The sequence below is a fragment of the Hoplias malabaricus genome, chromosome 3 (genome assembly GCF_029633855.1).
Source record: "Hoplias malabaricus isolate fHopMal1 chromosome 3, fHopMal1.hap1, whole genome shotgun sequence".
NCBI classification, from domain to species: domain Eukaryota; kingdom Metazoa; phylum Chordata; class Actinopteri; order Characiformes; family Erythrinidae; genus Hoplias; species Hoplias malabaricus.
The window spans coordinates 28,321,058-28,344,860 of record NC_089802.1 but is presented as its reverse complement, the minus strand read 5'-3'; the positions used below and the strand labels follow the sequence as shown (position 1 = coordinate 28,344,860).

General features: G+C 43.8%; 2 protein-coding genes across 6 annotated transcripts in view; both read left to right on the top strand.

The window, feature by feature from the left end:
* prr12a (proline rich 12a) overlaps positions 1-14,521 on the top strand; it is a 29,638-nt gene extending 15,117 nt beyond the window's left edge. For all 5 annotated transcript variants that reach the window (XM_066665517.1, XM_066665516.1, XM_066665515.1 and 2 more), the window contains 12 exons: positions 232-4,709; positions 4,801-4,989; positions 5,973-6,648; positions 7,708-8,225; positions 8,767-8,883; positions 9,475-9,608; positions 10,049-10,512; positions 10,888-11,007; positions 11,732-11,829; positions 12,220-12,351; positions 12,833-12,928; positions 13,067-14,521. In XM_066665517.1, coding sequence (XP_066521614.1) covers positions 232-4,709; positions 4,801-4,989; positions 5,973-6,648; positions 7,708-8,225; positions 8,767-8,883; positions 9,475-9,608; positions 10,049-10,512; positions 10,888-11,007; positions 11,732-11,829; positions 12,220-12,351; positions 12,833-12,928; positions 13,067-13,201 — 7,157 coding nt within the window. In that variant the 3' untranslated portion in view covers positions 13,202-14,521. The remainder of the gene's footprint in view (positions 1-231; positions 4,710-4,800; positions 4,990-5,972; positions 6,649-7,707; positions 8,226-8,766; positions 8,884-9,474; positions 9,609-10,048; positions 10,513-10,887; positions 11,008-11,731; positions 11,830-12,219; positions 12,352-12,832; positions 12,929-13,066) is intronic.
* A 2,022-nt stretch (positions 14,522-16,543) lies between these two features.
* irf3 (interferon regulatory factor 3) lies at positions 16,544-23,790 on the top strand. The gene is made up of 11 exons (XM_066663722.1): positions 16,544-16,668; positions 18,141-18,370; positions 18,482-18,659; positions 19,018-19,055; positions 19,172-19,226; positions 19,311-19,379; positions 20,136-20,429; positions 20,782-20,887; positions 21,626-21,900; positions 22,071-22,195; positions 22,532-23,790. Exons 2-11 carry the CDS (start codon positions 18,197-18,199, stop codon positions 22,643-22,645), a joined length of 1,428 nt encoding a protein of 475 aa, XP_066519819.1. The 5' UTR covers positions 16,544-16,668; positions 18,141-18,196; the 3' UTR covers positions 22,646-23,790.
* Positions 23,791-23,803: the final 13 nt, after the last annotated feature.

The following is a 23,803-nucleotide window of genomic DNA, read 5'->3' as shown; positions in this document are numbered from 1 at the left end:
GCAACGTTTTTTAGAGCAGTGAGCCAGAGCACTGTTTCCATAGCAACAACTTGAAAGGCACACATTAGGATATGCTAATTGTCTCCCTAATTATTCTTAGTTTTCTATGTATCACATAGCCTCAATTTTTGTCCCCATATGGGTCTGTTATTAATGTATTGTCTTATGATACCTTTGCTGATGCCCTTTATCAAATGTCTCACTTTTTTGTCTCCTTTCATCACTCTTCAGCGATGCACACTCCTGCCCCTGCAGAACTCTTCATCTCTGGTGCCCTTCCAGGTTCTGGATCGTTCCCCTCATCCTCTGCCTTATCAGCCTATCAACACCCAGCATCATTTTCCGGGCGCTCATTTCCAGGGGTGACCCCTTCGCTTTCACTTCAAGACACTCCTACATTTAGCCCCACCTCCAATGGCCTGCTCTCGCCCCACGATCCTCTGCTGCACATCAAGACACCCTCTCAGTCAGGTCTGGGCTTCGATCGCCTGTTGTCAACTCAAGGTGCTGCTGCAGCTTACCGTGGGAGCCACGATCCCAGTGCAGGAGGTGGTGTCACGTCTGCGCAAGCTTCTTCAGCGGCTTCAGCATCCGCGCGTCATCTGCAGTCTCATCAGTTTAACCTGCTGTCCTCACAGCTTCAGGACCAGTCCTCACAGTTATACAGCGCGTCTGTGTTTTCCTCCACTCCCGCTCCACCCCAGCCAAGCTCCCAAGAGCGGACTGTACCGCGACAAGACAGCGTCATCAAGCACTACCAGCGTCCCTCGCCAGCACAGGCTTCTGCCTCCACACCTCACCCCCTCCAGCACTACCTCAGCTGTGGAGTGTCTGGGTATCAGCAGGCCCCTCATCCTCGTCATGCCGGCCTCTCCTGCAGTCCCCTTGGAGAGCATAGTCCTTCTTCTGACCATAAGCCCTCCCCCAGAACCGAGCAGTACCGACCTATCATCCAGCCCTCTTATGGATCTTCCTCATCCTCATCTTCCGGTGGCCCAGGGAAGGGCTCGAAAAGCAGTTCCAGTAGTGGCTACTCTTCCTCCGGCTCTGGGTCCTCCTCCAGAACCCCTCATACGCCCCCTTCCGCTTCCTCTGCCTCGTCCTCTTCATCGTCTTCATCTTCTTCTTCGGCGTCTGCTGGTGCTCGCCAGTCGAACTCCATTCCCACCTCAAGCTCTACGGCTGCATCCTCCCGGCAGCAACCATCATCTCAGTCTGTGTCTCATCCCCCTCAAACACACTCTCAGCCTCCTCCCAGCACTTCTAACTCCTCACAGCAGCCCCTTCCCAAAGCTTGCCTCTCAGGCTATGGCTCCCCAGTAGCTCCAGTTAAGTCATCCAGCAGTTTGACAGGACAGACTCCTCCCCAGCAGCAGCCTCAGTCATTCTCTCCAAGCCAGCCCCCTCCATCTCATTTATCTCAGTCCTATGGAGGATTCAGCTCACCACAAACCCATGACCTGCCTTCAGCCAGGACCTCAGGTGTTTCCAAAGGGTATGGCAACCTGGGGAGCCAGTCATTCTCGGCAGAATCAGTATATGGGACAGATTCAGGTTATGGGTCATTGCCTCCATCACTAGGTGGGGCTGGGAGCCCCTCAATGGGCTATGCTGCCTCAGGGCACTCTCCAGCGTTATTACGTTCAGGGGCAAGTGGGGGAACAGCTGGTGGCACTAGCAATGGAGCCAGTACTGGTACAGGAGGTGGAAACAACGTGGGAGGAGGAGGAGGTGGAGGAGGTGGTGGAGGTTCTTATCACATCCCAGACTCAAGCCCATCTCCATCTGGCAACTCTGGAATCATCCGCCCAGGTTTACACTCTCCTGCTCCTTCAAGACCTGCTCAGTCACCCGTTGGAACAGGATCCAACAAATACCTGTCCTCTGTCCTCTCTCCTTCCTTCTTACCCTCCCCACAAGGGTTTCCAGACACCAGAGGAGCTCGATCACAAGCCTATCACCCCTCTGCACCCCCGAAAACGAAGTCTGACGCCAACATTCTTGGTGTAGCCGAGTCTCGGCCTCAACAGGATGACGATGACGACGACGACTTCCTCATCCAGCATCTGCTCCAGGCTCAAAGTCCGACTCCCCAAACATCCCACCATCACGCCCCTCAAAGCCATCATTCCTCACAGCCTACCCAGCAGCCTCCGGTTCTTCCACCTCAGGATGGAAACAAGGGCTTGTTCAATGAAATGAGCAAGAGCTCAGAGGAGAGATATCACCTACAGAGCGTCATTAGAACTCATAGCGCCAATTCGAATGCTGCAGTGTCCGGAGCAGCGAGTGGAGCAGGCCTTGATGGCCAGTTGGAGATGTCGCTAAAGAAGCAGCATCAGCAACAGCAGCAACAGCAACAACACAAACATCAACAGCAGCAGCAGCAGCAGCAACAGAAGAGCAACCGGACTGTCCCTGAAAGCGGAGGACGAGGGAGCTCTGATCAAACCCACACCCACCATCACCATGATTCAATGGGATCAGTTGTCCATTACGGCCAGGGTGACCCTTACTCCCAGCACTCCATGCCTCAGCACCCCTCTTCTCACCATCAACATGCTCCTCACACACCTACACACACTCACCTTCATGCTCACTCCCACATGGATCTTCAGAAGAAGACACAAGACTCTGCGGAGATGGCTTACATGAGGAAAACGCCGGACCTGCAGCAGCATCATCACCAACACCAACAGGCGCATCAGCAGCAGCAAACCCCACATCATCAGACCCATCAGCAACAACACCAACAACAGCAACAGCAGCAGCGTCAGTCTCAATCCCAGACATTAATGGATTCTCCAACAGACCAGTCCCACCAACCTTCTCACCTTCTACAGTCAGTGCTGTCCCACACCACCCGCAGCAAAATGGATCCTCAGCAGCAGCAGCATACTTTAATGGAAGCTGCCAGTGGAGTCACAGCAGCAGAAACCCATACCCAGCCCCAGGCATCTCAGCTACAGCTACAGCTGCAGACCCAAGCTTTGGAAGCGGCGAGCCACTATGGACGAAGTTCCCAGCACCAGGACCAGAACCATGCGAAATCTACCACGGTGTCATCTTTGGACATGCTGGAGCGCTCCCTATCTCGGACATCGAGTCAGGAAGGAGGGATGATGGATGACAGGGTGGGGAATGAGGGAAGCAGAGGAAGTTCTGGAGGTACCACCGCTGCAAGTGTTGAGAGGCATAGGTCACAAGATCAGCAGAGACTTTCCTCTCACCATCCGCCTCAGCACCACCAGTCTGAGTTACATTCGTACCTCTCTGACCCCGATTTGGGCTTATCCACCCCTACTCATGGGCATCACCTTTCCCATCACCACCACCAACCGCAGCAGCCACCTCAAGCTTCTCAGCTCCCAAATTCCCACCACCAACACGCGCATCAACAGCATCCTTCTCAGCAAAGCCATCATCACCTTGCTGCTCAGTCAGCCTCTGCAACTGCACAGCAGCCGGAGCAGCCTCACCGTTCCGCTCAGCTTCCTCAAGGTCAGCTTGAGCAGCAGCATCAAGCCGACCACCACTTTGACACCCGGAGCTCAGCGGTGAAGAACAACCAGAGTCAGAATCAATCCCAGCAGAGCCAGAGATTTGTTCCACTGACGTCTATTTGTTTCCCGGACTCTCTGCTTCCAGACGAGGACCGTTCGTTTTTTCCTGCGATGGAGGACATGTTCTGCCCGGAGGAGTATAAATCAAGCTGTCCTGGAGGATCAGGGCAGAGCCAGGATGGAGTTGCTCAACCTCAGACAGGGCAAGAAGGCATGGAGGGCATGAAGGCAACTCCAGAAGGTGGAGGAGATGACACAGGAGCAAGCTACGACATGCTTGGCCCTCATGGCGATCAAGATTACGGGCAGTATTGCCATGATCTTTCCGAGCCTGACAACGCGACCATGCATCTGGATCTCGACTCCTTGAAGACCCATGAGCTCCCATCTACCGTCAATACGGAGCAGCTTGGCTTGATCCAGTCTCAGCCACCCAGTCTAGGAATGGGAAATGCCGGGAATGTTGGGGAAGGTTCTGGTGGCAAGCTGGGAAGTTCTGGAGGCACAGGATCTGGAACAGGGGGGCTCACTTCACCTATTTTTTGCTCGTCTCGTCCCAAGAAGCTCCTGAAGTCCAGCTCTTTCCACTTGCTAAAGGAGCGACCTGATCCGAATTCACTCCCCAAGAAGAGCTATGCACAGGAGTACGAGTTTGAAGACGATGAGGATAAGGCTAACGTTCCTGCTGACATTCGACTGAATAGCCGAAGACTTCCCGATTTGATTCCAGACCTGGTGTCCAGTTGCCGGAAGTCTGGAGGAACCATGAGCCCTCTAATGGGTGACTTGGATTTTGGATATCACTCTCTAGGACCTCCGCCACAATTGCTGCCTAACGATGGGCCCAAAAAGAGAGGCAGGAAGCCCACCAAGCCCAAACGGGAAGGACCTCCCAGACCTCGTGGCCGCCCACGCATTCGTCCCTTACCTGAGCCCCATCACTCCAGGGGCATGCTGGGAGAGTGTGGAGGAGGGTATCTTGCAGAGAGAGGCAGGACCAGAGGGAGAGGCAGAGGGAGAGGCCGGCGAGATGAGACTATGATGGACATGGACAGCAAGGAGCAGGGTCAGCTGTATCAACAGCACATGCAGCAACAGTCCATGCATCACCAGTCACAGCAGCAGGAGCCAATCAAACCTATCAAGGCAAGTCTTGTAGGACGACTTCTGCTGTTTGGAATTATTATTATGAATGGACATGTGTTCATTTGTTTAAATCTTTTGTCTCTCTTCATAGATTAAGCTCCCAATCGGTACCATGTCGTCTTCTGATGCCCTGCTGCGGACCGACTCTTTGTCTGGTACTGACCCGGCCCTCTCTGACGGTTCTGTGGGCTCGGCTCCTTCATTGGGTCTGAGCCCAGGGACGCCAGGGGTGCCTGATCTCAATAGACCTCAAGACAAGAATAAGTCTAAAACCCAAGAGGTGAGAGGAACCATTTAGTCAATAGCTGTAACAGGTTCTTATTTCAGACCTCACAACAATTCAGGAAAGGGAATACTTCAGTGCTTCATGAAACACGAAGTGTTTAAAAAATAAATCAGTTATTTCAGCATGCTTTTATTAACATAATAAATTACTGCGTTTATTTAGTACCTTTCACAACATTACACAAGGTTAGAAAAATTAGGAAAATATGAAAAAACTAAAGTAAATAATAGAAAAATCCAACAAATAAAGACAGATAAAATAATAATAAAAAATAATACATTTAATTTGACTATTAATTTAACAAGATAATATCAGTAAATAATAGACAAAACATTGTTCAAAACAAGGAAATAAACAAGAAAATAAATGTAATGTAAATCATTTAAAAAAATAAAATAATTTTAAATGGATATGGATAAAATGAATGAAGGAGAAAAATAAACATGTAGTTAATTATAAACTTGATTAATACATCGAATACAGTCATGTGACTGTAACAAAAGCTATTAAGCCACAACAGATCAGTCATATATTTTAGCTCTGAGATTGTGAGGATGATCACCAGAAAAACAGTCTTCTAAGGCTGGGAGCTGTGTTTGTGTGTGTGTGTGTGTGTGTGTGTCTACTCTCTCTTTAGGTAGGGGTAGGGTAGGCTAGTCCTCCATCTCGCCCCATCACTCAGAGCGATGCTAGCCAACACAGGCTCCTGTTGTCTTCTGTATCATTATTGACAGTCAGCACTCTCCTCCAGCGTAGAAGTGTCGTGTGATGCTGCGTGTGCGGCAATTCAAAAAGGAGCAGTGGTGTCTTTTTTGTTTCAGAGGAAGCTAAAGCTAGGCATCACTTTTTTAGCTTGGTAGCATTGTGTGATGAGTGGTTAGTGGATCATAACTCTAATTACATCTGTAGTAAGCCTAGGTGTCTCATTCTTCTGCTCTGCTTCTGTTTAGCAAGCCACATGTTTTTCTCCTCTGCAGATGGAGGAAAAGGAGTCGGAAAAGACCGGATTTGTGGCATCTTTTCTGGATTTTCTGAAGTCCGGCAAAAGGTCAGGGAGCAGCTCTGGCAACGGCGATTCCTCTCCAGGAAAAAGTGGAGGTATCCGCCCCATATCCCCTCCACCCCCGCCTCCACCAGCTCCTGCAGCTTCGTCTGCTTATGGGGACAGTGAAGGAGATGGTGGTCTCTCTTTGGGCGGGTGCCCGAGCCCTTGCAAGCGCTTGGACGAAGAGCTGAAGAGAAACCTGGAGACGCTCCCCTCCTTTTCTTCAGATGAAGAGGACTCTGTGGGGAAGAACCAGGATCTGCAGAAGAGCATCTCCTCCGCCATCTCTGCCCTGTACGACACTCCACAGCTCAGCACCACCACCATGCAGCCTCCCTCGCTCCCTCCACCTCCTCCCGCACCTCTGACACCAACACAACACCCACCGTCTCTGAGCCCGCAAACTCCAACGCACTTGCACACGCAGCCTCCTTCTCAAGCTCACACGCAGTCCATGGAGCCAGCCGTGTTACAGAGAGAAGAGCAGGATGACGAGGCTGAAGAGGAGAAAATGAAAGACGTGGACGACGAAGAGGAGGAGGAGGAAGAGAAAGAAGCACTGGAGAAAGAACCAGAAATGGAGATGCTGACTATTCCAAAAGTAGGAGGTAAGAGTACACGACAGAAAGAGGTCACACTGAAGTAGGTGTGCAGTCAACAAGTCTAATGGGCTTTCTGTTTATCAGTGCACACACCTGCATGGCCTTGAATGTAGGGCGCCATAAAGCAGTAATAGGTTGGACTGTGCTTCTCTGAGCATGTGGATATTAATGGTGGGTTTTAAAGAAATATTTTTGCCAAAAATTAAAACCAGAACTCATTTTCAGGAAGCACTGGACAGTCTTTTTTTAAAACCTGTGTGTTATTACAGATGCTTTCACTGTATTTGGCTATTACATTTTAATAACACTATTTAAAATATTACTACTGGGTTTTGTAGTCTTTTAAATCCTTTTATACCAGGGGGAAAAAAACAAAATATCCTGGTGCACACCATCTTAAAGGGGATATATTATAAAAAGATAAACCCCTTGTTAAGTGTATGTTCACATTAATGTGTGTATTTGGAACCCACCAACCCACACACTGTAAAACAAGACTGCGCACTGCCTAAGTCAGAAAACACGGGGTACAACGAGCCGTTCTGATTCTGCTCCACTTCTGACGTCAAGTGCAGGAACTTGCCCTGCCCCTAACCTGTCCAATCACAGAGCTGGACCAGCGTTTATGTGAGAGTGCAAAGACGAGGTTAAACGCAGCAAAATAAGTGCAGAGTAAAAGTGCAAAAGATAGAGAATCGAGCGAAAACCGCCAAAAAACCAGAGCTCCTCACTGCTGTGCGGTCGGCGTCGGTGTGAACAGCGAGCGGCTCATTATCATTTAAAGGAACGAGCGCTGAAAGCGGGTGTTCTGAACAGGGCTGTTTACACAGGGGGAGAACACTGCTTTTGTGTTTTGGTCCTTGCGGTATTTTGACCAAAGTAGGTCTCAGACATTTTATTAAGAACCAGAACTGTGTCCCACTGTGGAAAAGAGGTAGAATACGTCCCATTTAAAGTGTCTTAATATATTTCTACCTTATCTGCTGTTACTAGTTGCTTAATATTTTGTTCTATCCATTTTTACTAGTGACCATAATTAAGATAAACGGTTCTTTTCTGTTACAGACTCACCTAAAGAAGCTCCACAGACAGCAGCTCCCTCTTCCCTTCCACCTCTCTTCCCGTCTTCCCCTGAACCTTCATCTTCTCCCTCTCCACCTCCTCTTCCTCCTCTCTCCCTCCCATCACCTCTTCCTCAGCTGGAGGAGAATCCCTCTCCAATACAGCAGTCTCCTCCTCCTCCATCCAGTCCGGTGGCTCCTTCTTTACCTGTTCTCTCTCCTCCAGCTCCAGCTCCCCCTCCTTCAGCCTCTCCTCCACACTCCTCTCCTCCACCCTCCTCTCCTCCTCCTCCTCCTCCCATTCCCACTCCTCCTCCAGCTCCTCCACAGCCCGCTCCAGCTCCTTCCTCTCCGGAAGAGACCCCAGTTCCTCAGATCCTGCCCTTACACCTAGCACAGAAACAGAGTGGAGCTGCCATCACAGGAGAGACGGATGAGGACGAGAGCGAGAGCGCAGGGGAGGGGATTTTCAGAGAGAGGGATGAGTTCGTGGTACGGATCGAGGACATCAGGACACTTAAGGTACATGTCCCTACCATCCAGTTTCTAGCTACACTTTTAGAATAAGAGGACGGCCAGAGCTCTTGAGAGCCATTTATAAAAAATTTGAAGAAAAAAAAAACAAGTGAAAACGGCTAAAAACCAGAGCTTCTGCTCCTCGCTCCTGACTGCTGTGCACTCTGGGTCGGGGTGAACAGCGAGCGGCTCTTTATCATTTAAAGGAACGGGTGCTGAAAGCGGGCGCTCTCAACAGGGCTGTTTAAACACTGCTGGGGTGTTTGAACCTTGTGGTATTTTGACCAAAGCAGGTCACAGACGTTTCACAGACTTGTGGATGGTCTACTTATATTACTTTGGTGCTGTGATTTATCCATTCTGTGTTCCTTTGATGATGTATTCATCAGTATTGCAGTGATGCTAGAATCTCAATCACGCAGACGTAGTTATTAAGGTTGTTTTCTCCTCCACCCAATGCTGCTGTGTATATGTTGGTGTTTGCTGCTGAATATTCCTCTTTGTTGCTACTGAGCCACATTTATTTTCTTTTTTTGAATGTTCGCAGATGGCCCTCCAGACCGGACGTGAGCCTCCTCCCATCTGGAGAGTGCAGAAAGCCCTGCTGCAGAAATTCGCACCAGAGATCAAAGATGGACAGAGACAATTCTGTGCCACTAGCAATGTGAGTTTTAAGTCACAGATATAAACTCTTACGAGTGTTGTGGCCCATATACTGTCCGGTGACAGTGCAGCAGAGCAGTAATGTGGTGTGAAACTTACTAAAGCTAGAGCTGTAACAGAACGGACCTGAGGATGAACTTTAAAAAGGGTGTTGACAAAGAAGTGATGGCTAAAATGTGTTAAAACTATCACAACACATACCTAACTCATTTTAGCTTTGTCTGGGGTGTTTTCTGCCTTGTGCCCAGTGACTCCAGGTAGGCTCCGAACACACCATGACCCTAAACAGAACCAAGGAGTTACAGAAGATGAACGAATGAACTAACGCTTAAAAAGATAACGGAAAACTTACCAAGGAAATGGACAAATTCTCATAACTACATTAATATTATAAGCCAATTTTTACGAGCCCTTTAACTGAAGAAGAAAATCGCTTACTAGTCTATTCTACTCTCTGTTTTCTATTTTTAGATATACACAACAAAGGAATATATACTTCATTGAAAATGCGTTTATGGTAAAGCTGGTTTGTTGAGTTATTTCCCCTGGTTTACTCTGTGTCTGTTATGTTTTTTTTTCCCACGTTCCTCAGTATCTTGGTTATTTTGGAGATGCTAAGAAACGGTACCAGCGGCTGTATGTGAAGTTCTTGGAGAACGTGAATAAGAAAGACTATGTAAGGGTCTGTTCTCGCAAGCCCTGGCACAGACCCTCCGTAACACTCAGGTATGTGAAACTTTTTCTCAGTGGTCAGCTGGTCAGTTTAAAATAGACCATATCTTCCTGTGTTGTTTTTATGAGGTTAAAGAAACCTCATACCTTAAACCTCGTTTTCTCCCGTGATTCGTCTTCATGGTATTAAACAGTTGCTGTACTGACACCTCATGGAGGTATTAGATTCAGGCTTAAACCCATTTTAAAAAATTTTATATGACTGTCCTTGTCGGTGACCTGCTCTGTGGAGCATAGGCTGGTTCATTCAGGGGCTGGGAAGCAGTTACTAAAAAAAATTTTTCATAAATGTCGTTTGCTATGTTTCAGTGGAAAAAATGACTGATAGCACCTTTAATATTAAGGACTAATGGACATTGTTCAACATGTTGTTCTTAATTTGATCTCTCTCTCCTCTCTCTCTCCCTCTCTCCACTGTATTTGAAACTGCTCAGACGGCAGCAGTCTCAGTCGGTCCCAAAGATTGCAGCGCCCCCTAACAACCAGCCTCCTCCTCGCGCCACAAGAGACGAGAGAGCAAAAGACAGAGAGAATGCGAAAGAGAAAGAGCAGCGTGAGGCCAGAGAGAAGAACAACGTCAGGGCAAAAGATCAGCAGGAGAAGGAGCGCATGGCCAAGCTGAAGGAGCGAGAGGAGAAGAAGGAGAGGGAGAAGAAAATGCTGCCTCCTCCCCTAGCTCCTCAGAAGACAGAGAAGCGGTCGGCAGCGATGGAGCGAGCGAAGTCCAAAGAGGAGAAAAAGGCCCAAGAGGAGAAAAGGGTGGAGCGCAAGACGTCCGTGAAGCAGCAGCCGGTAAAAGTGAAGGCAGAGCCACCGCCCAAGAAGAGGAGGAAGTGGCTAAAGGTGCCAGAGGTTCCTTCATCATCAGAGTCGGACTCCTCAGCCAGCGAGGAAGAGAGTGAGCACATTCAAAAACACTGTTTTGTGTGTGTGTGTGTGTGTGGCAGAGAGAGAGCGAGAGTGAGAGAGAACCTGATCATTAACCTAAACGTAGTGATTTAAGCAATTTGTGTAATATTAAAATTAATTATAATCAGTTAAAATAGAAATTTACCTGTGCCCCATTTTTTTAAGATTTATTGATGTTAAATTCCACTTCTGTAAAAACACCTCCTCAGGCCAAGTCCCCGTGTTGAATGTAAGGCTGACATTAAATGTCAAATGAGCAGTAACTCGGTGTGAATTCAAATAATCAATCATTGTAACTTATATGCGGAGTCTTTTAAGAACAAATCACTTGTTTTGAACTCCCTGGTGTGTTTTGTTCTGCTAGTCTCTGTGAAAGCCGGCCTGAACACGCGTGTGATGAAGGAGATGTACCGAAGTTACGTGGAGATGCTGGTGAGCACGGCTCTGGATCCGGATATGATCCAGGCTCTGGAGGACACCGAAGGTATGAGGGGAGAGCTTTTATTCTGTTTAATACCCTACTCAGAAGTCACTTTCTTCCTTTGGTTGCTGTTTGACGGAATCCTTCTTAACTATGAATGTACCTACTGCTCTTTGTATTACAGGTGATGTATCCGACGTTTTAAGGAGTAATATAGTAGCGAATAGATTTCTATGTAAAGATCTAGTGTACTCTAAGCTGAGAATGAAGTCACAAACACTGTGTGTTGTTCTCTGCTCTTAGTTTTCATAGCCAGGATGGCTGTGCATGCAGGTTTATCCCGTCCTGTGGAAACACTGGCTTTCTCCAAGAGACAAGTCAGTGACAGTACGTTCAAGTGAAAGCCACGTGTCCAAAAAAAATCTTGAACTTATAATGCTTTTTAAAAACGCTCCATTGTGCTTGTCTGTTTTTAGCAGCTTCTCTGAAAATGAATGGGAGGATGAGTGTGGTGGAAGGGAAGAATGAAATTAATACGAAGCATTTGTTTTGGTGCAGCAATTTCTGGTGCTCTAGTGTGACATCTAGTGGCATCAGATACATCACCTTTAAGTCAATATTTCATAAAGCGCAGACCAATATAAATGCTCCAAATTTATTGGGTTAAAGTCTTGCTACATTTTTGTCTGTAAAATTGCGTTTTAGGTACAATATTTTGTTCCAGCAGTGAAGATGCATTTATTGTATTTTTTCATTTATTTGAGATTTGACTCTCTGTCTCTTTCAGATGAACTGTACCTCCCTCCGATGCGAAAAATTGACAGCATCCTCGTTGAGCAAAAGAGGAAGCTTCTGAAGCGAGTCAACATGAGCTCGCAGCACCAGGTACTGCTTTCATCTCCTATGCTTTTAACATGACACGGTCCGACACAGTTTTCTCCAAGCCTTACCAGAAACATGGACATTTTTCATCAGATATATTGGTCGAGTGTGTAGCACAATCAATACGTGCCTGCATTTATCCATAAGTGTGTGAGTTAGAGTGTCAGAAACCACATAATCCAACACACAATAGAGATCACTAAAGGGCTGCACACAGACTGGGGCGCTTGTGTGATGATTGAGCCATGCAGTATGAATGATGCCAGTCACTTACTGATTATGTATGATATTCCAGTTCATAACACTAAAGATTTTGATTATTGGCCAACTGTTGAGTTTTGTTTTCTTTGCTCTCGTTCTTCATAACCTCTCTCCCTCTGTGCTGCCTCACAGGAGGCGCTTCACGCCTTCCCCCAGATTAAAGCAGAGCCCCTGGACTCTGGGACAGTGAGGCTGAGGCTTGGAGGGGAGTGCTACAACCGGAAAACGCTGAACCGTGTCAAAAAGAGTGTCCCCAAACCACAGGTACGGCTTATGTACAACTTTACAAAACTGACACAGAATTAAACATAATTCTTAATGTAATTCTACACACTGAAGCTTAAGCACATGATTTTTACCGTGAAAAAACAAATATATATTATATATTCTTCACTAGTGGTGAATGGAACTGGACGTCTCCCTGTGTACAACACAAATCCAGTATTTTATTTCCTCTCCACTGTCAGTGACCTCCACCCTTTTAAAGATCTGTATATGGGATGATGATGATGATGATGGAATAAAGAGAGAAATCTAATAAACACTGTTGTTTTCGGGGAATATTCTGCATTAATTTACACTGCATATGTCCCTCTAACTTTGAGCTCGTAGAGACACGAAGCTCATTAGACGTCTGGTTCCATTCACTAGCTCTTGTGAGTGAAGAGTCTGTAAGATCCTCTATATCAGAGCATGTCTTAAATGAGCCTCTGTCTCCTAATAGCCTTCTTCTTTCCTCTCTTAGGACTTCAAACTGTCAACAGAGATGTGTCGATTCTACAGTCTTTACCATTCTCTGCATCATTACAAATATCACACTTTCTTAATCTGTAAGAAAGAGGTAAGGACACTGTTAGGACACTGTCCCCGACTTGGGAACTCTTTTTGTAGTCGCTGAAATAATGTGCAGAGGAGAACAGAAGTGTCATTTCTTTGTATTTTAAATGAAATTCTGTGTTTTTAATCCTGCTCTTTTTAGACCGTCGCCGTAGAGCAGGCCTCAGAAGATCCCGGGCAGGAGGAGGTAGTTCAGCAGTGCATGGCCAATCAGAGCTGGCTAGACACGCTGTTCAACTCCTTCTTAGAGCTGATGACCCTCAGTGCCAAAGCCTGAAGGAGCAAAAACGAAGCAGGGAATAGCAGGAAGAAAGGGGAGGACGAAACAAAAGGACAAATCCAGGGGAAGCAGCCAGGCCTCTTGTGGAGCAAATACCGTGGATTTGTTTTTCGCATAACCCTCCCCATCCTCTGCTATTGTTTTAGGGGAGCGCTTCTTAAGACGATTGTGATTCAGCAAGACGAGAAGGAGCCGGACAAAGGAGCCATCTCTCAGCAGGTTGCCTTTGGCAAGTGAATGAATGGACTCTCCTTTACAGAAGTCAGTAGTTTTTTGTGCAGGATGCTTTCTAAAATAGAGTCAACAGAATTAAACTATACGGATTAACAGCAGGAGTTCACGCACAGAAGTGATTTTATTTTGATTTTCCTTCTTTGTTTTTTTTGGAAATGGGTCCGTCCCACCTCCCGGTCGCGAGGTGAGTTTGTTGTCGGCTGTGAGACGAACAGAATCATGAGAAGAAGAGGTGTGTGTGTGTTTGGCGCTCTCGGTTTCGTCCTATTTGTTCACGTTTTAAATTGCTGACGACTGATTTGTTTGCAGACGAAGCGAGGAGGATGGCTGTTACCGTTTTGAATTTTACACAGATTATTTTTTAAGACTACAAACTGTTTTATTCTGCAATGGTTTACTTTCTTCGAGCGACAGAGTTGTGCCGTGACGGCTGTGTTTTATAAACGAGTGAAGAGTGTGGCGCGAAAGGAGACGCTGTCGTGAGGGGGAAAAAAAGGAGCTGTGTGACACTTGGGGCTGCGCGAGTGAGCTATAGTAATACACACATTTTTATTATTTATATGAAAGACATTTCTAACCGTGCAGAAAGCAGCAGTGCTTCATTATCCGTGTCATAGCGTTACGTACAGATGTCATGAGCAGAGTCACGTCATGTTCGGAGCTGTCTTCCTTTGGGCTCATGAAGGTTTGACGTGTAGGAGGAGGAAACGATGTGGCATCTGTAAAAGAGAAAAAGACAGAAATAAAATATACTTCAAACTACGCAAAACTGTAATATTTCTGTGCATTCTTCAGAAGATGGACATGAAAAATAAGAGCTAACTATAGCATCCAGTTCCCACTAGGGAAAGATTATGTATTAGTAATATTTAAAGAGGATTTTTTTTGTTGTTTTGTTTTTAACTGTTTGTCCTTTGTCTGTATTATGAGTATTATTTTGGAACAATCTAATACTGTGCTTCTTTCAGAAACAAAGCCTTTGTGTAAATATTGTACAGCTCTTCACACAAAACTCAGTTCTTCTGTACATGGACTATTCCTGTATTTGACAAACAAAATAAAATCAAGGAGCGTATAATGTCTCATAAGAATCTTATCTCATGCTTTTTCTCTTTGTGTGATTCTCTTGTTAAAGTTTTTGGGGAAGACACTGAGAAGTAAGGAGCAGGACCAGCAGATTTTAGCACTAAACACCTGATAACTTTATTAGTTATGCACATTTCAGGAGATAATTCGGAGAAGATTAGAAACAAAATATACAAAAACATCCAGCCGACAGCGTCCTGTGTCACTGATGAAGGACTAGAGGACGACCGACAAACACTGTGCAGCGACTGTCTCTGACTTTACATCTACAAGGTGGACCAATGAGGGTGGAGTGTCTCACAGAGTGGACAGTGGGTGGACACAGGGGTTTAAAAACTCCAGCAGCACTGCTGTGTCTGATCCACTCGCACCAGCACAACACACACTAACACCACCACCACGTCACACCTACTCTGTGGGGGTCCTGAGTGCTGAAGAAAAGGGGAAATGGGGCAAACAGTATGCAGAGCAACAGCCTGTAATCGTAGAACTACAGTCAGCGGTATTTCCCCCAGTTTTGACTGAACATCTGCACTGGTGCTTTCTATTCTTTTGGCTAGTTCTAGTATTTGCTGAAACCTGTTCTGAGATGCTTGGGGAATATCAGTTGTGGTTACATCGAGCCTCGCGTTGTGGCACACCCTTTAACAGAAAGCTTGTGTAGTTTCCAGACTGGCAGCTTCAACTGGGGTTTTTCAACTTCCTGCATTGCCCCCCCTCCCCTTAGACGAGGGCAAACCAGGTAAAGCTTTATCAGCATCTTTCAATTCCAACAAAAAGAAAATTCTGGTTAATAGAGAAGGTGAGGAACTGTGTCTTTGTTCAGTGTAAAGGAGAAACGAAAGTGTAGACACTCATTATAATGAGTGAATCTAACTACTAAGGTTCACCTGTGCACCCAGTTTGTAAAACGTACATAGACAAGCCTGAAACAGTAGGACACTGGAGCAGCTGCACATGAGGCAAGGTCACCATGCTCAGTGCTAAGTGTGGGCTACAGATCTGTGTTCTCAGTAATGATGAAGCTATGGGAGGAGTTGAAGTGGTGTTTGTGCTCCAGACCCAATTATTCTACCTGACCTTTCTAAGGTTTACGTGGCTGAATGCCACCAAATTCTCACAGAAATCTTCTAATAGACCTTCCCAGAAGAGCAGAGACCGTTACTGCTCTAAAGAGGAGTACTCCGTCATTTCAGAGGAAATGGTTGAGTTCTCACAAGCATTTTTTTTTCTAATAGAGCCTTTTGAATGAAGGCCAAACTCGCATGGTGTATCTGGCTTAGGCAGAAAAAAAAGTTGGCATATGCAAAATCTGTTTTTGCAAAGTGGGTGTGGCCTCAGTTTATGATTAATAGGAATGTTATTTTGGATTTTAATTGATCCTGTTTTAAGATTTTTTGTATAAACTCTGATTACACTAATTACATACATTAATTTCCAAAATTATTTTTATTTATATTTATGTTTTATAAACATGATAAAGTGAACAGAACAAACACCTACCATTCTTTGTGTTGGTCAGTGTTTTGGTTCTAGGGCATAGCAACACATTCCCCACATAGAGGATGTTCACTTTTCTATAAAGGCAAAGGCAGTTACAACCGGCTGCTTTAGCCTCTACTAATGCCTTTTCATGAACAATAAGAGCTATGTAAATAAAGAGTATTGGGAGGAACACCTGTGTTCCTGTGGGGGTGTGTGTGACAAGCATGTTACAGCTATGTAACATATGACTGTGTAACATGATATTATTATTAAATATTTTCATTCACTTAAAGATATCTTTATGTATAACATGTATTTTACACAGCATACATGAAAGTAACATCGACTAATTCTTATTAGTCTCTGTTAAAATCGCCATGTTAGTGTTCGCTGTGGAGACGTTTTTTTCTCATTTTTATTTAGAAAACTAATTAAACTCGCTATCACTGCACACAGATGGGCGTGGTTTATTCCGGACATACGGCATGGGGGCGTGGCCTCTGTGTGACGTTAACACGACGACTTGAGATGGGAAAACGAAACTAATGAGGTGGGATTTCCAGAGAAAGTCGCCGAGAACCTGTGATATAAACAGCTCTGCTGAGATAAACCAGACAGGAACCGCGGAACAGCGTTCTCCCGGAGCGTCCCCCAGCGCGGTGAGTACCCAGCGCCCCGCTCACGGACCATATATCCGCCTACATTTGCAGGATTTCAGTGCGTATGCAAATGTATTTATTCATCACTTTACACTTCCACCTTAAACGCTGCTGCATCTCTACGTCATTTAAGGAAGAACGCAGGCTTTCAGGAAGAAAGGGACTCAAGCTTCGTTGTTATTCTCTGTTTGTTTCAGATTTGTCTTGTCAACTGCACACTTTCATATAAATCTAATAAAATAAGACTTAGTAAATCGTGGGAACGAATTAATAATATTTGAGTACTCTGTAAATGCTTGGAAACTAGGGCTGGACAATAATTCAATAATGATTTGATTTTTAAACACGTTTTCAATATTTCAATAAATAATTAATTATTTACAGCATCAGTCACTGACGGTCGTTACAGGGCGCTGTCGTCAGATCAGCACTCGATTTATTTTAAAAATATTAATGTTGACAAAGCCATTAGGTTTGTTTGAAAGTGATGTCATGTTTCTTGTTTGTTCTTGGAAGTTTTATCTTATATTGTTCATATTGATATTAGAATTATATCGTATCGAACAAAATTTAGAAATATATTGTGTTATAAATGTAGGCCGTATCATCCAGCCCTAGTGGGAACCCTTTAATATGCATGGATATGAGATATATATCTTATTAAGTCTTATTACGTCTTTCCCAAAACTCACTATCCTCTGCTGTATCGTTTAATCTTTTTCCAATATTAATTGTCAGTCCCAGTCTTCATTTTTTATTGTTTTTTTATTTATTAATTTTGAAACTAAGGGATGACACCAGCAGAGCTCCTTAAGGATGTTTTAAAAACAATTTTAAGAAAAATGTTACAGGCGTCAGCAACATATTTATAGCATATTTTTCAGTGAGGATTGACTTCAGTGAGGGGCTTTTTGAGTTGGGTTTTGAACATTGCCTTCAGCCTCAAACCACAATTCACGTGTTGTTTTCCTCTTGGTTCCATCTCTGCTCAGTGCCCCTGTGTCTATTCTCGCTCATTTAAAGGGGAAGCCTGTGGAATTCCCGAAAGTTCTGCACAAAGTAGTGGTTAAAACATAAAAAAATGCTCTACTTTAAGTCAGAACAGTTGACAGTGATGGTAAATGGAACCAGACGTCTGCACATTTAAAGCTCCTCAGAGATTTATGAAATGAAATGGTTGGGAATTTACTGCCGATGTCTTTGACAGTGTTTTCTGATAGTTTAGAGAAGTCTTTGTCCTAAAATGATGTATGTTTTAAAAGCCAGTTGCTGTGAAGAGGATTAAAAATGCATATATGTCGATGACGCGGATCTGGACCGTTCGGTTCCATTCACTACTGTAAAGAATTCTGAGTTTCTGTACAGTCAGCCATTTGAAGTCAAAACAAATCAGAGACTGTTCCTCATGCATCGAACTATGCAAAAATCAGTGGGACGTTAATTTAACCCGTTAATGAATATGTTTTCTACAGCTGAGACTGCAGTGTACAGCTTTATTTCCAGTGTTTGTGCTGGTCAGTGAGCTCCAATGAACAAACAAACGCAGAACAAACCGCTCTTCGTGCCTTGGCTCCGGCAGCAGATCAACAGTGGACAATACCCTGGAGTTCACTGGCTCAACCAAGATCACACACTCTTCTCCATCCCCTGGAAGCACGCTCTGAGACAGGACTCCAACAGCGCAGACATTCTTATATTTAAGGTGGAGAACATACACCATACAACATACACTGACCACTGTATTAGAAACACAGAGCCTTATACACTCACTGACCACTGTATTTATCGAAGATCTGTTTTGGTTCTGAACCAGGCCTGGGCTCAGACCAGCGTCACCTCCAATGGCCGAATCCAAGGTGATCCCTCAGTGTGGAAAAGAAACTTCCGGAGCACCCTCAGAGCCAGGGGCTTCAAACTGATCACAGACAACAAGAACGATGCTGCAAACCCTCACAAAGTCTTTATGTGGCCTGAGGATGGACAGTCTGGGGGTAAGAGGTCAGATGTTACAGTAGTGACAGAGAAAAGATGAAGATCATCATAATCATGAAGACCATTGGAAGAGCATTGCAAAATGTGCCATTCTTGGATAGCGTATGAGTAACACAGATGCAGTTTCTGTTGTTGGAACCAGTCTTTCTTAACTCTGAATGAAAATTACTGGATTATTTCTATTGTTTTATTAAAAAAACAACAAAAACAAAGCAGCATCATTTAAAAAACATACCCAAAGTTAATAAACCAGGCTTTGCTCTGCCAAAAGAAGCTGTGGAAACTGCAGCAAATGAGGAACAAACCCTTGGTAAATGGTTGATAGTAATTTATTGTGTTTATTCTGTCTCATTTCAGCCTCTCCAGAGTCCAGGGAAAGTTCCCAGGACTGTGAGGTGAGTTTCATCAGCTGTTTTGGTGGCCTTTCCTACTGTGTCTTGAAGCTGAAGCTTAGTGTGCTCACACACACGCTGCTCTAATCCAGTGTGAATCTACTCTGTGTCAATACTAGGATGAAATTCCTGTGTATGAAAACCTGTACTTGGCAGACAATGAAATGTTAGCAGGTGAGAAGAACATGAGCATAGTGATTGATATATGTGTTCTGTCTTTACTGTTTTAAACCTCATGGCATTTCCTTGGTTTCTCAGGTGGAGCTGCACCTAACGATATACTGGAGCAGTGTCTGCTGGGTCTGAATATTGGGGCAAATGAACAAGGTACAAAGAACTGACCATAGAAATGTCCAGGCATCAGGACAATTACTACTGAAAAATTCATAGTGGTCTTCATTCTAAAACTACTCTGTAGTAGTTACTGAATAATTAATACTAGTTACTGAGTAATTGCAGAAAATACTGAATAATTTATTACTGTTTTTTTTACAATTCACAAAGGTAACAGAATAATGTATAGTGGATGCTAAATAATGCTGAATAATTAATAGCTGTTACAGAATTATTAATAGCAGTATAAAAAACACCCTCTGGTTACTGACTTATTTGCAGCAGTTGCAGAATTTTATTGAAGTGGTTAATGAGCAGTTCATAGCGATCAATCAAAAATCCTCAGCAGCTAATGAAAAATGTATAGGTCATAGCAGTTACGTATGTTACGGAATAATTTATAGTGGCTACTGAATAATGAATAGATGTTATGGAATAATATATAGTAGTTATTGAATAATTTACAATGATTACTGAATAATTCATAGATGTTATTGAATAATCTATAGTAGTTGCTGAATAATTCATAGTAGTTACTAAGCAACTCAGCAGTTAATTAATAATTTATGCAAGTTATAATAATATATTCTGGAATCATTTGTAGTAGTTATTGAATAATTCATTGTGCATATTGCAGTAATATAGATGAACTAGTTATTAAATAATGTATAGAGGTTTCTGAGGAACCTGGGGGTTTAAGCGGTTAGACATTAGCTTGTTATAAGGACATTTGTATTCTTCTCTTCACAGAGATTCAAGGCACTCTGTGTGTGGATGGTCAGATCTTTAAAGAGCCGTCAGTAGATGAAGCTGTGGTCATTTCTGCAGTTCCTTACGGAGTGGACAGTGCAATTGGTGAAGCGTTCCCTGTTCAGGAAACCCTCAACATGGCTCAGTTTTCTCCAGCAGGAGCCGCTGGAGTGGGACAGGTTTCACCGGCTGAAGGCGCGTTGGCTCTCGGTCAGTTGTCTCCTCTGGAGGAAGCTTTTGTGGGGACACAGCACCTTTCAGAGGAACCTGTTCAGGAGCCTCCTACTGACTCAGGTTTGTAAAGGCCAATCAGCAATTCTGAAACGTTGGAAACAGACGTTATAATGTCACCTAATGGTCATACAGTGCTTGATTTTGGGGACGGAAGGCAATGTGTTTCTCTACCTTATAAAAATAATGAATAATCACTGAATAAATATGACTCGATACAATTTGGTGGTCCATGTCCAAGTAATTTAGAGTCATCAGTTCACAAAACCTTACTTCAACTTTCTACTTTTGAGTCTATTTCCTTTTATCCATTAACGCGTCTTGAGTGCTTCACAACCTTTCAAACAGCTGATGAGTGTTACTACTGTAAATATACACAATGCCTATTGATGTACATCTGCTTTTCCATTTTCAGCTCAGAACAACTTCTCAACTCATTATAATGTGATAGTTTACTACAGAGGGACCAAAGTGTTAGAGCAGCTGGTGGAGAATGAAGCAGGGTTCAGGCTTGTGTCTAGGTAAGAGGGTATGAGTGCTATACATTTATACAGCAGCATGACCACTCTGTGATATGAAGCAGGACCGAAGACGATTTTAAGTTTTTCGAGGTGTGAAATAGAGATGCACGATTATATTGGAATTATATCGGTATTGGCAGATAATTGCTTTTTTTAAACAGATTGTTGTATTGGCGATGTTTCAAGCTGATAATTGCTGATTCATTTTTTATACCAGAAGAAGAGAAGAAGGCTGAGCAAAATTCTTGTTCGAAAAAAAAAAAAAGACTGGTGAATGTGTACAAAAAAATGTTTGCCTCCGATTGTTACCCCTCTGATTGTATGAAGAAGCACAAAGGCAGAGCTGAAGCTCTTGTTTCTGTGCTGAATATTTACACCCCTAAAGGCCCAATGGGAATTCTATGTGTTGAATCCTTTGTTTAATTCATTTTAATTTATTTATTATTATTATTTTATTAGTTTCAGTAGATGGATTATTTTATTTTAATTGTTAAAGAATTTAAAGCTGTAACCAGCCTCTTTAAGGAGCTGTTAGGTAAAGAAATGTGGCTTAAACTTTCACCTACAGTTGGTTGAAAGCAAGTAAATATTATATTTACCTATAAAATTGATCCAGTGTATCTTTCTGTATTTTATTTATATCAGCATCAGCGGCGGGTGTTCATGATTGGTATCTGATATTGCAAGATACTGATATTTGTGTGAAATTGCTGTAAAAATAATCTTTTTTTCCTCCAGGAGTGACCCCAGCCTGATGGCAGACGGTCTCTCAGTGCTGGAGCTGCCCAGTACAGACTCTATCCTGGACCAGGCCCAGGCCACATCAACTAGAGATATTCTGGTTAATTTGGGGGGTCTGGAGGTCAGGAAGGAGGGCTGCTATCTGCTGGGTCAGCGCTGGGGGGACAGTCGGGTTTACTGGGGTCGGTGTAAACACGAGCGGGGAACAGAACCCAGACCACTGTCCAAACACCAGCTAGACCCTGTTTTTTATTTAAGAGACTTTGTTACAGGTGAGCATGGGCAGTTCAGTGAGGTCAGGGGTCAGAAACATTTTCAGTTGTTGCATGATTTGGAAATACCTGCTAAACTTTGGAGCAATTGAAAATATTACAAGATTCATTGATCTTCCTTCCACTGCGATTAGGAGCCTCTGGTTAATGGGTGATTGTCTGTCCTCTAGGTTTAATGGACTTCATGTACATCAGAGGTACACCATCCCCTTCCTACAGTTTATTCTTCTGTCTGGGGCAGAACTGGCCTGACCCCAAGAACAAACCATGGGAGAAGAAACTCATAATGGTGGAGGTAATAAGACCACCCCCCTCCATCCCACATTCACACACACACACACACACACACACACACACACACACACACACACACACACACAATCACGTAAAAACAAAAGTAAAGGTCTCTAAAACTTTAGACCCACGTTCCTACAGAAATTGTGTTTATTGTATCAAGCTTTAAACCATCGTTAAAAACCTTTAAAAAGGAACCTGAGTGCAATAAAATTTAGAGGTAAATGAACTTCTAATAATAGGTTAACAGAGCAAAAGGCACAGATTCATGTTCTGTCAGCTTATTATTAGTAGTCAAATTGGCTTTAAAAAAATCTCTTTTTTTCCTTCTCATTAGGTGGTCCTGACCTCTCTGGAGAGGCTGAAGCTGATGGCTGTGGCCAATGGAGCGTCTTCGCTACAGTCCGATGAACTGCAGCTTTCCCTGGAGCAGATGATGGAAATGTGCTAAATGTGCTGTTGTTTCATTCAGGATCAGTAAAGTGTTCTTATCTTTAAAACACATTTAGTATAAAACAGCTGAATGTAAAAGTTATGTTCTTTTAACAGCTCTTTACATTTCCCTTGTACTCAAACGCCGCCTCAAGTTTGCTTCTTTAGTTTAGCATTGGAGAAGCTAATGTTGCTAACACTAGAAGTCAACAGATGGCCGAATCTTTCATGTAAATTCATATTTTGGCATTGTATAATCTGCATGTCTGGACCAATCTACGCTTGTCTTAAATCACATTGCGTTTTCATTAAGTGCATATTTATTATTATTTATTATTTCCCTACATTAGCCTCATAGCTACAAAACTGAAGAAGCAAGCTTCAGAGCCTGGATTTGAGATAACATAAGGAAAATGTTCATATTACTGGTCAGACCCTGGCTGTAAGTGAAGAGTGCGGTCTCAACAGCACGAAAAGGTTTACATAACCTAGTTTACTAAGACTAGCACATTTTTTTGATTTGTTTTAGTTATTTCTCTTCTTTGGGTAAATAGTTTTGGTATGTGAACATATCTTGCCCTTTGTTACTAGCACAAGGACTTTGAAGAGTAACTACACCCATTTCTGTTTTCATTTACAGTTGAATTCTGCTGCTGTATAAAGATAAATTGTAAACCATGTAAATATAGAAATACTTTATTGTATGTGCAGCACCCCCCTCAAGTACAGTTTTTCCATTGGATGCAGATTATATATATCTACTGAAGTACAACACCACCTCTGAATACACTGTCCTCATGCTGTACTCATTCTGGAGGAGAGCGTCCACTAGCACTTTTTCTTCCATCATTTCATCCCATTTTGCCTCATAATGTGTTTATTCATCTGTCATTATGCAAAAAAAACAATGCAGCATAGCCACGCTCCCATTTACAGCACTCCTCCCACTTCTGCACATTCAACCAGATGCAGCATTAGCTGAGGCTAGGGGTGTAGTTACACTTTAATTAGGCTAATGTTAAAACAGTACTGTGTCACTTAATGTCAGGAACATTTCTGTAATGAAATAAATATTGTTCATTTATGAAATGAAAAAATGATAGACATTGATGAAATTACTGTGACAAGATTAGAATGTTTTAATTTTCATAACAAACAGATTCAATAAAATGAATGA

Bases quoted from the DNA above. Each gene is read 5' to 3' on its own strand.
- irf3 (XM_066663722.1), top strand. From the start codon at position 18,197: ATGAACAAACAAACGCAGAACAAACCGCTCTTCGTGCCTTGGCTCCGG. The intron at 19,227-19,310 runs GTGAGAAGAACA...TTGGTTTCTCAG, and splicing joins AGACAATGAAATGTTAGCAG to GTGGAGCTGCACCTAACGAT. The intron at 21,901-22,070 runs GTGAGCATGGGC...TCTGTCCTCTAG, and splicing joins TTTAAGAGACTTTGTTACAG to GTTTAATGGACTTCATGTAC.